Source organism: Pararge aegeria, chromosome 11 (assembly GCF_905163445.1).
Source record: "Pararge aegeria chromosome 11, ilParAegt1.1, whole genome shotgun sequence".
NCBI lineage: Eukaryota > Metazoa > Arthropoda > Insecta > Lepidoptera > Nymphalidae > Pararge > Pararge aegeria.
Genome location: NC_053190.1, coordinates 8,404,447 through 8,417,714, shown reverse-complemented (window position 1 = coordinate 8,417,714; position 13,268 = coordinate 8,404,447). Strand labels below are relative to the sequence as shown.

General features: G+C 33.6%; 1 protein-coding gene across 3 annotated transcripts in view; it reads right to left on the bottom strand.

Moving 5' to 3' along the window:
• Window positions 1-13,268, bottom strand: part of LOC120627432 (vesicular glutamate transporter 1) — a 65,271-nt gene that overhangs the window by 41,648 nt on the left and 10,355 nt on the right. For all 3 annotated transcript variants that reach the window (XM_039895435.1, XM_039895434.1, XM_039895433.1), the window contains exons 2-3: window positions 9,727-9,886; window positions 8,178-8,295 (exon numbers count right to left, since the gene is read on the bottom strand). In XM_039895435.1, coding sequence (XP_039751369.1) covers window positions 8,178-8,245 — 68 coding nt within the window. In that variant the 5' untranslated portion in view covers window positions 8,246-8,295; window positions 9,727-9,886. The remainder of the gene's footprint in view (window positions 1-8,177; window positions 8,296-9,726; window positions 9,887-13,268) is intronic.

The following is a 13,268-nucleotide window of genomic DNA, read 5'->3' as shown; positions in this document are numbered from 1 at the left end:
CCGTCCCACTAGCATAATTTCAAGGGTACATTTGTGGCAAGTTCTTGTAACACTTTGACTACACACTTACACGCTTTTATTGTCGGGTTTCATAATTGTAATGGACAAAAACATAACAGGTTTTAGTAAATTTCTATATTGACTCGTAATACTTACGCATCTGTTAATGCTATTAATTAACTTTGGTAAATAGAAATAGCAGATTTATTTTATAAGAAATAGTAAAAAACCATCAAGTAAAAAATTCAGTTCTTACATTGTTATCAGAAAAAATTACTTCTACTAAAAATTGTTTAAGATTATTGATTAAACAATACAGAAGCTCCGAACCACGATTTAACTTGCTTGAGTGTAGTCCGTTTTGATAATACGCTGTTTTGCTTTTGATATCATGTATAGAGTAGGTACACTATCTTATAACATAACTATATTATAATTTAATCAAACTTATACACCCGTAAGTGTAACGGGTGCGCCGTTTTCTCGTCTTATCTCATTTTCAATTTGTTTGCTCGATAACTTATTTCACTAAGCGTGAGATCGTAATAAACCAATAAAAATACACATTTACCATTCCGTTTCAGCTAAACATCCTTTTAACAGCAAATCAGTGCGCCAGCCGTGTCTAATTGGCCGTCATGCCGCAATGGGACCACAAAAGGACTGCTCATTAAATTTAATCAAGCCTACGGGCTGTAGTCTACAGTCAATGATCAGAAATACAACACCAGCTGTCTATCAAAGGGCTGCGAATAGAATCAGCCTGAATAGAGCTGATGTTTCACGTATAACATAGATATAAATAATATTGGTGATTTTGTAAAAACTCCCAACACAAATGGCAGCTTATATAAGTTTTACGTGTTTATTTGTGTATGTCTGTGTCAGTTCTTTAAAGAATGGACCAATTTTATTGTTTTTTTATAAGCAGACATGTTAACCAAGCTCATTTATACTGTGAAAAAATGGTTTACTGACTTTATGTTTATGTAGTGTGTAGATAAATTATTAATTTATTTTCGGCTTAATAAGATGACCTGAATAGAGGGTGGTCAGGCATCAACACCAAAAGTAAAAAAGTCAAAAGTCAAATATTTCTTTATTCAAATAGGCACATAGATGGCACTTTTCATGCGTTATTATATACAAAATGTGTACATAGCAGTGAGTAGTGATGGCGATAACTACAATCGTAAACTTAAAACTAAAGCTACGAGGGTTCCAATCGCGCCCTGGTCTAAGAAGAAGCCCACAACAAACTTAGCCGGGTGTTCTTTTTGTTATCACCATCTCACATTGTCATTAGAAAATATTTAAGAAGCAACCTGGTTAGAGCAATTGTTTACACCCAAGCTTTTTTATCGTTTACGTAATCCTTTATACTATAATAGGACTTTTCTATAAGCTTTCGCTTAATACAAACTTTGAACTTCTTTAGTGACATCCCCAAGATATCAACCGGTAATTTATTGTAAAATTGTATACAATTTCCTTTAAATGAATTGCTTATTTTGTGTAGTCTAGTGTACTGAACTGCAAGTTTATTTTTTCTTCTAATGTTCAAATTAATGCAGTCACATTTTCTTTTAAATTTTGATATATTTTTGTGAACATACATTAAATTTTCAAATATGTATTGGCTATAGAGTGTCATTATTTTAACATCTTTAAATTTATCTTTCAATGACCTACCTATATTATTATAAACATAAATAAATTATAAAAATGTTAATATACAGTCCAACAAACAACGCTCTTAAAGTTGTTGTTTCGGCTAAGTGTAAGCGGACAAAAACTGCATTTTATGCTCTCGTGCATAAATGAATTTAGTTCACACTATCGTATAATATATGTATGAAACCTTAGACCTCGAATAAATTTCCTCTGTGGAGTGTGCAACTCGGTCCTCGACTTGAATATAAACCCTGGCCTTCGGCTCTAGGTATAAACATCTCGGTTGAAATGGATTTTATGATTTACTAAATTAGGGTGAAAATAAACTAATCGCCTATGCCATGCGACAACCTTTTTCTTTCAAAATTAATATTAACAATATTGCGAAGTTAACTTTAATTCACAAAAGCCGTTTGTTTTGTGACGCTATAGGTTTTGTGCAGGACGGAATAAAACAAAGTGGCAGAGCGCAATTAATTTAGGGGCTCCTGCAGCTGCCTGAGGCTATGGACCAATCCGGTAATTGTCGTCGGCAATATTCAAATGGCGGAAACAATTAGCCTGAGTGCTGTATACATTTAGCTGACTACCCTAACACCCAGGACAAAAATGAATTTTACGTGATTAATCGTTGGGATGGTGATAATTATTTGGTATGTTTATGCCAAGGTGTATATACAATAGGAATCTAATGGTGCTTTTTTAATCGCTTAACTCAACCAATATGATGAGTCTAGAAATGGTACTCTCCTTTTCCCCAAAGGGAAAATCAATGTCAATTAATTTGAGTGGAAATTGAAGTGCAGAATAAGAATTGGCACAAGTAACTGCTTCTTAGTTAAATAACAAAAATACAGCAACATACATTCAATTTAATCTTAAATTTTACACTTATCAAGATAGAGAACACTAATACAATATGCAAGGATGTGAATATAATTTGTAAGGCTAATAAAGTCAAACATATTATTTTTAGGATTTATTAGGCAACAGTTACGAATTATAAATCAATCTGATTTATAACTAATCATTTAATACCATCAAGGAGCTAATATCCTAAAAAATATTATCCTAAGAAATACATCTTTCAAGAAATCAACATACCTTCTCCGAAAGGCAGATTGGTTTATGTAGTTGTAAAAACTTCGATAAATACATTAAATTATAATATTAGCAAACTTATAATCAATCGGTATAAAGAAGACAGAAGAAATAAGTATCGTTCATTTTATATTAATTTATGCTTAATGAGTAATTTTCGAGAAATAATAGAGCTTATTGCATTCATAACACAGCACATGATTTAAATGGAACGGCAATTCGTTTGCATCGAGCGCATAATCCTCGATAGCATGTTATATCTATACTATGATATTAAGTCTCATAATTGACGGGAAGCTCCCCCTGTCAGCTCGTCGAAAATCTCTTTTGTGTACTGCGATAACGCTACAAAGCCTACTAATGTCTTTTAAGGACTTAGTGATTTAAACGGACTAAATAATGAACCAGCTACCCTTTCTCTCGCAACGCAATTTATGAGCTTAAAACGTTAGGGATGTCTCGTATAGAAGCAAATAGAGCACTACCTTGTTAAATTGAATTGTTACGGCCATAGGGGCCGAGATTCTACACATTAGTTTTGAACGGTCATATCTCACCTTGAAATTAAACATTCCAATCTTCAAAAACATTAATATCAGATGCAAATAAGTTGAAATTTCAATTAAATATTAGATCCTATTCTGTTTTGTAAATTACATTCTGTTTTTTTGTCCTGTATATCCTTAAACAACAATCGCTGTTTAAAATGTAATTAAGATCTATTTGTTAAATGTCATCTTTTGCTGTCGTGTTTTCTATATTTTAGAAAAGGGTTTTATTGTTTATGTTCTGTTATATTGAACCCTTGTTCTGTTACCTAGTGAGATTACGTCTGTTAGTGGTGAAGATGATTTGTGGTTTCTAAGTAAGATGAGCACTGGTTAGGAATAAATGAAAAAACTGTATGTTCATAATTCCTATTATAATTTACTAGCTGTTGCCCGCGACTTAATCCTCGATGCAATTTTGACTTACCCTGAAATTAGAAGAAAACCCAGGACTGCCTAGGCCTATTTTTTTTTTCATTTCAACAACGTAACGGTGCAGATTCTTTCGGTACCTGGAAGTTCGATGGTAGAATGGAGACGGTTTAACCAAATCGTATAGCTCCCGAGCGCACTCTCCGAAATGTATCTTGTAGAATATAGCTAGACAGGCAAAAGTCTTGAACACTGGCGCAAGCCAGTGTTCAAGACTTTGAAGTCTACTGACTACAAGGTCGTTGCCAATGAGTCTCTTAGCACGACGATACACCGAATCCAAAGCATCGAGCTGGTACTTGGCATAGCCATCCCATAAATGGCTGCAGTACTCCATGCACGACCGAACTTGAGCTTAAGCAGATCCTCAGAATCAGCTCAATCAGTTTCAATGATTTATACGTTATCAGGTCACATTCAGACAAATATAAATACTCTGAAGGTTATACTGTTATCTAAATTTGATTTATAAGAACAAATTTTTAAAAATACTCTTCAAAAATCCTCAAAAAGGATACGATTATTGCGTACCTCAGGGTGCCATAAGCGATTATCCGTCAACGTAGAATTCCGGACTTCCCGTTAGCTAAAGAAAATCCCGTCCTATGCTGTTCGCAAAAAGAAAGCTACCTACTAATTTCTTTAAGATCAGTTGTGTATGTATACATTACCTATTTTACCACCGCTAAAAGGTCATATGCAAAAAACGTTGATACATGTATTTTTTTTTATAATTACTAACCTTAATGCGAATTACAGTGTGCCTAACATAAAAAATATAGGACTGTCATACAAATTTTCAACCTCATATTATACCCCTTTAGGGGTTGATTCGGATGATAAAAAATTTTAACTGATCCTTATTTCTTAAAAGCAACCTATTTTTACTTTTAAAGAATAGTCATCTAATATTTTTTTTATCATCCTTCATCGTATTTAGATTTAAAGAAATCAGCAAAAACTTTCATCCCCTACTTTACCACCCTTAAGGAAATTTCCTAAAAAGAATTGTATTTTTATTATTTATTCATATTAATATTATAAATTTGAAAGTGTGTGTGTTTATCGATCGATAACACAGCAACAGAACAATGGATTGATTTGAATTTTTGCATATAGATAGTGAATGAGCTACACGGGCTACTTTATATCCCGGAAAAATAATTGATTTTAAATCAGTCGCTGAGTATCAGTACCAGGCACCTTTACCTAATAAAAGTGTGTATATTAATCGTCATAAAACCTTGTCACAAGACGTTCATTCATCCATACCGTCTCTTCTCAGAATGAGAAAGGCCGTAGTCCACCATAGTGGCCCAGTGTGAATGGTGAATCATTATGGAGAACTCTGACTTGCAGGTTTGGTCAGGATATTTTCATTTATCGTTACAGGAAATGACAATTAATTCCTTAAAACGCACATAACTCCGAAATGCTGTCAAGGTGCGTGCCGGGGATCGAACTCGGTCCACAAAAGGGAGGCTAACCACGTGCTTGTCACCACTTATACGTATTTTATAACATTGGTCACCTAAGGATCAAATTTTTGTGTCCTATTTGCTTCAAATGCTTAAGAACACTAAAAAATTGAAGTGAAGAGTGTGGCCCACCGCGTATATAGAGAAACATATTATCTAGCACATCAAAAGTAAAATCTTCACCTACATTTTTATATTTGTAAATTTAAGCAAGAAAAGTTGATCCACCCATATATACACAGTGTATATCAATAAATCACTATTTTTTTTGGTCTGGTCAATCAATCACAATATTGTTCGATTCATTTTTCCCGTAGAGAGAATTTTGTCTACCAAACCGTGGCAGCTACAAACAGCAGCTCCCTGTTCGCATGACGACACAAATCCGGATCTGTCTGTTTGTTATCAGCGCAAAGCAGCCACTGGCAGCTAGGGCTGCGATCCGAATAATCGCATTATTTGTGACGCTCACTCCATTGGGTACCGAAATACTCCATTTGGTTTTTAGTTCGTTCATAATATAACAACTAGATTAACTATGGACCATTACGCGACGTTGTGTAGACTTAGAAAGGTGCTTAAACAAACTAAACAACTGTCAAAATTTAATATAATTATTCCGAATGTAGAAACAAACTCTGCAGCTATAATATATAACTAGCGGTTCCCTGCGGATTTACCAACAATAACTAATATTATAAATAGATCTTGGTATTATGTTTTGTACACCAAAATCTGACGCAAAAATATACATTCAATAAAAGTATATTCATTCATTCATTCATTCAACTGCTCTGTTGATATTAGGCCATTCAAAAATTACTAATGAGCTCATTAGTAATTTATTATTAGCTCACTAATAATTATTATATATTAATATGTGCCTTATAATATTAATATGTTTTAAGTAACGAGTGGTATATTGCAGTTATGAGTCTTTCGCCACAATTATACATTTTTATACTTTGTTTATCGCACTTGGTTTAATATGCGATCATTTAATAAACTCATTGCAAAGAAGATTGACCTAAAATATAATTTCCGTAGAGTTACTTCTTCTCTAAATAACTTTAACATATTAACCTATAAAAAAATATTGTGAAGACAAAACCGATGCGTCTAAAACGATGAAGTTATTAATTTTTATTGCCCCCTTTCAACTTCATCTTTACACCAGCTCCATTTATCAAATAATTAAGCGTCAATACTAGTGAAAGCTGAATAAAAAACTACTGCTGTTTTCTAATGCTGTTTTTTGAACGAAACACATACAATCGAAGTAAGTTTAACATCTTGTAAAAATAAGAAAATATATGAAAAGTGCAAGCCCTGCAAAGTATTCACCGAAGACAAGTTCGCGATTCCGCCTTATACTTTATTTCTATTGCATCACGTATTATCCGCTGTCTTCAATATTATTGACGATCGACTTGCAGCCTCTCAACTAAATTGTTTCGTTTTCCAATTTTTCGATTGTTCTCCCTCTTTTGTTTGTCTCTTTTAATTCTTTATTGTACATTTAAAAAGTAATGTGTACATTAAAGCCTAGAGGCATTTTCTACTAGTCTAACCTCTGGTAAAGTGGACAGGGTTTTAATTATTGTGCGTAGATAGGGAAGACATAAAAGTCTTTTATTAGGAATAATGTTTCAAAACGTTTCAAACTTTATGCAATTTTCGTTGGTGGTAAGAATTTATTTTATTATTCGGTAATTTTCGTAATATATAAAAACTTGCTTCCATCGTTTTAGTGTTAAACAAGCTCCTTAACTTTCGTTAAGCGTCGGTTTTCAAAAGTAACATATATGTGTTGGAATTCCTTCGGAGATAAGACTGAAGCTCTATAAACCGCACGAGTAGTAAACTTACTATCAGCTTTCTTCAATGTACTCAGAAAAGAATTTTCAAGAAAGTTGCCTTTAAAAATTTGGGTTACGCAAAATTATATAATTATTAATCAATTAGTAACAGAACGAAACAGATGGACGCTACTTATGATGATGGAAAGCAAAAAAGAAGAGAATGTGTTTATCGATCACATACTATATCCTACTTGTCCAAAAAATAAATTCAAATGGTCAAATCGATATAATTATGAATAAAGCAAAATGTGTATATTGTCTTTATAATTATGTTGATTTACCAAGGAAACATAAAAAATATAGAGCGTACCAGTGGCGGTTCCGGTTATAGGTCACCTAACTATGCTAAATTGACGTTTCACAAGTTAATATTAGTAATCAATACTCTTGGCACTATCCCGTTCTCTTGCTGTAAGTCCTATCTACAAAGGTTGCCTGTAAGAGATTGCTTGCAGCAATAAGGCCGCCTTTGCATGTCTACATTGTGTACTGTATACTCCTTACTGTTTCTTTTCCTGTATGTTATACGTGCAATAAAGTGTTTCTTCTTCTTCTTCAATTGTTTTATTTACTTATTGGTTACTTTTAAACATTCTTGGCATCTCCATTCATCAAGCAATAAGATAATTAGAGATTAGAGATCGTAGTAAATTAGCAATAAAATAAATATATACTATATACTATGACAATACACTCATCGCCATCTAGCCCCAAAGTAAGCGTAGCTTGTGTTATGGGTACTAAGTTGAGTGATGAATATTTTTTTGAATAATATACATAAATACTTATAATACACATATAAACACTCAGACACTGAAAAACAGTCATGTACATCGCACAAACATTTTCCAGTTGTGGGACTCGAACCCACGGCCTTGACTCAGAAAACAGGTTCGCTGCCCACTGCGCCAATCAGCCGTTTAAATAGAAAGCATTCGAAAATGCTATTTTTGTTCATTGTTTCAAAATCCAACCTATGCAGAAACATAGATAAATTTAACCTGTGTTCTTCATATTCAACTCAGAAGTTTGAAATCATGGCAAAAAAGGTAATATGAGCTAAATATAAATAAGCCACTTACCTGAGCAAAAGGGGTTTGTTAGCGAAGAGGCCGGAGGCCTTCTCTTTCGCGGCTTGGAGCCCCTGCATTGTGGACTGCCGGTCTTCCTCATGTAACCCCACTCACACTTTGCTAACGCCTGTAAAACATCATAAGCTATATTATTTGCTCCCATAAAATAATCAAACGTTCAATGACATTGAATTTAATTCGATTTTTTATTTGAAATTTTGTAACTTGAACACAATATTTTATAAAATAGTTTAATTTGGACTGAAAATACTAACTAACCTACTTGAAATCGCAATAAGTTTTATTCTTTATAGTCAATAATAGATTTTGGGTTAGTGAAATGTCTGCTGTAATAGCATACCAAATCACACAACACGCATGGGTCAAGACTCTTTTTATTATAAAAGAGAGACAGACCTGTGACAAGCACTTAAATATTAAAATGACGGTAATGATAATTTTTTTTTTACATAACGCGCTGGATTTAGAATTTAGTCAATCACATCACAGACAGTAAAAGGCCATGTGAAACGAAGTTCAGGAACCAAGCTATTTAGCTATTTAGGATAAAAAATCCTATTGCAGGTTTTTGATAAAAACACTTCAAAACAGTCCGTTCAAAACAGCATACCGAATCAATAATTTCATAGATTTTTTTGTTCTAGGGATGTTTTTAAGAAACGAAACTGACAAATGGTTTGAATCAGGCCTAATTATAAATGTACTTGTATTTACTGAGTTACAAAAAATATTAAAATAAATGAAACAAAGGATTCTATACTTTCCTAAGCATGAGACTTGACGAAGGATTCTATACTTTCCTAAGCATGAGACTTGACGCATCGATTATAGAAATGTAGCAATGGGTAGAAACTTAAAAAATCGATTTATTGAAACAGAATCAAATACTATTGAATTACTCTCAACAAAAATTTACAATTTTACATAGGTAATTTATTTATTTCGGAGTATTACACTATTTTTTATTTCGAACACTATTATATTTGTAACTAAATTCCATTTCCATGAAAGCAAAAAACCAAAACTATTGACTGTGACTAGCGGAACACTTGGACGAAGCTGACGTCTTTATTTATTAAATCTAATGAGTAATTAGTTATTAGAAGTAGTTATTATGAGAGAACAGATAAATTTTACAAATAACCTCAATTATATTTTACAATTAACGGCCTACCGTACACTATTAAATAGGAACATCAGTTAAATTGACTTGAAACCTGACATATCAAATATAAAAAAAAAAACTGATACTCTGGATAAGTTATAAATGGCTAAATGAAAGATATAATCGTTAACGCAGTACAACAGTTATTCCCATGCTGAAACTCAAATAATATTAATAAGAAAGTATAATATGAAAAAGTAGTTACATAATCAGACGCATTGAAATGCTATACGTACATCTATCTATATGTATGTACCCACGTAACTAGGTCAACCAGCTCGAAATCCTTACTGCAATCGCAACAAAAATCAAATAACATAAAATAAAAGATATTAAGCGAATTGATTAGTTAAAATACATGAATTTACTTACATTTTTTCTGTTCCTAGGCGTAGCAGGACCGTCGTAGCGTCTGTCGATCGTGTAGCACCCCGCACGGCTCTACCAGCGATCTACGGCTGCGCGTAGCCTCACCTCCCATTGGCCGATACTGCTACGGAACTAGACGAACATCCTCCAATAACAGCCTTAACTGTAAAAGGGGCGGGGTTTTGTAACATTTCAGAAAATTTTCAGGAGGTCCAAAAGTACATAGAGCTCGTATCGACCCCATCAATGTTTCCACTAGGATTTGCACGGAACGCAGACACAGAATGCAATGCTAACTCCATTAGAATACAGTGCTACCATCCTTTTTGGATTAATTAAATTTTTCACTGATTTAATGTTTGCACTTACTTCACATCACCCATTATATTAATGTATCAATACTGGGAACAGAATGCCTGTATCAGAAGAGAGATGGTTCTAGACTTTGGGTTTTTAAAAGTATTATCACATGTCGGGGATAATAACTAGGATCACTGACTTAACCTGATTTCAAGGCACAAAAGGGAAAAGCACTAATTTTCTCTCTCCACGCTGGTTTAACCATTTTTGGCCCCACTTAGGAATCGAAGACTCCGTGATCCTCAGTCGAACTACTACATCAACGAGGCAGTTACTCCAGAATAGATTGCAATTCTAGAAATAAATACAGATATTGCGTCGTATTCATGATGATGCAGTAATTGCGAATCAATTGTGAGAATTATTGCTCTCACCAGGATTCTTTTAATAAGAGTAGTTTTACCTAAGTGACCATATGAGATAGTGATAACATAAAGGGAACACCCGGCTAAATTTGTTGTGGGCTACTTTTTAAAACAAGGCAAGTTTGGAACCCTCGCAGTTTTAGTTTTAAGTATACGAATGTAATTATCGCCATCGTTCAGTGCATTAAACTTCAAAGTGCCATCTATGTGCCTATTTAAATAAAGAAATATTTGACTTTGAATTTGACTATTGTCTCAATACGTGTGTCCGAATTAACACCCCTTCATCTTCTTTTCCAATTCTCAATTTAATTTGCATCCAGCTCATGTGGAAAGTAAAGAAGCACACAATACAGAATATTGTCTATACATAAAATGCAAGGTAACTCTCTCTTGGAGTTTTTTACGTTGGGATCAATCAATGGATCTTTAGTCATCAGTCACATATCCAGTCACTGAGTTTAGATTCAAGGCATGTCCATAATTTAGCGTATTTCTTCTTTTGCATGCTACACGCATGCATCATAGTAATATGAATTTGAAAAATAAAAGTATACAAATTTGGATAAAACCATCTTTAAGATTCAAGGGAATAACAAAACTAAAATTCAAAGTTACCAAGAAAAATACTTAAAAAGTAGTACGGGTATACAACAATCATGCTCGCAGATACACAGATTGAAAAAAGAATATGTACATCTATTTATATTTATTTATTAACTAATTTGGATTTGTGGAGACTATGCCACGAAGATATAATTGAAATGCAAATACGTCGCCGCAAATGGACTGGATTGTTCACACCCCGCGAAAGAACCAGGGCTACGTTCCCAGACAGGCTCTTGACTGGGAACCCACAGGGGAAGCGTAACAACAATCCTGGCGGCGAACTGCCATACCGGGTGCGCAGAGGATTGGCCTTACCTGGACCAAGATTAAACGCGTGGCCACAGACAGATCGCAATGGAGAAATATTGTTTCTGCCCTTTGCCCCAAAGAGGGGACGTAGTACGCAAAGAGAGATATTTATTTATTATTTATTTAATGTAATTTTCTTCTAAAAACACTAATTTCCTTAGGATTTAATTAAAAGATTTAGATTAAGTACTCGGTTAGCTTTATATCATAAATGCGAAAGTCTTTCAATCACGCAACAATAAAACTTGTTGTCAAAACAATCAAACAATTCTTCACGCGACAACTTTCTAATTTATATAATCAGCAGTGGCGTACATAGAGGTAGGTACACAGGGTATGCAGATTATATAAAATGATACAAATCTCAGTACCAGTTATAAAAACCTTAAGTATAGGCTTTGTATGAGTTATAAAAATAATTTACGACCCATGAAAACTAGAGAACTTAAAAAGGAACAAAATACCGTTTTAGAATATGCAAATGAAGTCCTTTTATACTACGGTTCAAGTTGTAACAACTAGTAAACTTATTTATAAATTTTTAATCCTTTACTGCGATATTGAAATCAGTAATATAACGTTTTCCTTTTTAGTTTTCCCTTACCAAAGTGGTTTTATGGATTGCAAAAGTAGAATTTTTAGTATATTAACATGCTTCGAACATTGGCACTTGAAACAGTAGTGAAAGTTTAAATACCAAAGAAAAGAAATAAACAGCGCCTAGGTCAAATTCAGAATGAATATTCTCTTTTTAAAAGTCAATTAAAAAAAATGTGCACACGAAAGCTGAAACAAAAAAGAATCGTTTATAAAGAAATAAATTTATGCTGAGCGCAGATAAACGACCCCGCGACCGTTTGCTGACTCCGCCGAAATCGGCCTGACTTCATTTCACGGATAGAGGGTTTCGCAAATGAAGTTTCCCCGGTCCACCGATCGCAAATCTGAATAATATTGTACCTATAATCATATCGCTATAGTAATGGATGCGGCAATATGAAAAGAAAAATATTTTGGGCCTTAGCTACCCGCTTTTTATAATACCGCGTAACTAATATTGCTAAACATGCACTGATAATTATAATATTATAAACGAGAGCCGTGAAATAATATATACGAGTAAGTGAATAATATGATACTGTCGGGTTTTTAATTACTTAATTAGTACTTTAGATGAAGAAAAACAAAAAGGTTTTTGAAATAAAGAAGTTTGTAACATTAGCAAAAAAGTACCTACTTGCTATATTTAGTTTTACTGACAGTATCAGAAGCATCTATATTAACATTCATATTTCTTTCTACTTCATTCAACATTCGTAGCTCCTCGTCTTATGATTCATATTGCGAAGCTCAGAAGATTTATCGGTCTGAGTTATCTACCTATTGACTACACTTTTTATTTCAACTCTATATGCTCAAAGATTACCGTTATATTACTACTTAAGCCCCTAGAAAAAACCTAAGAAATATGTTACATATTTTCTGTCAACATACTTGTCATTGGGAGTACCGAAGTGGAAAAAACCAAGCGAACTATTATGACTGCATAGTTGCTTGCGCGCCGGTACTCTCAATGATTATACTCAGATTGTTCTACTTACTTCTATATTTGTGGACGGTGAAATAGGTTGAATAGGGCACCTTTGTGTCTGTCTGTCTGTTCGTTCTTCAGTGTGTCTACGCTTTTAAAAAAAGTACTAATTTATAATCCCTCTCTCATGATTCTATTTTCAAGAATCTTGAAATTTGGAACCAACGCAGTTGGTGAAAATAATCCAAACCAATTACTTATTTCTTGTTTTGTATTATGGCCAAAAATGCGATCCAAAATTCAAAGCTACGGTCTAGGTCAGATGATTCTTAGCATAAGTGCAGTAAATGAATTTACAAACAAATAAAGTT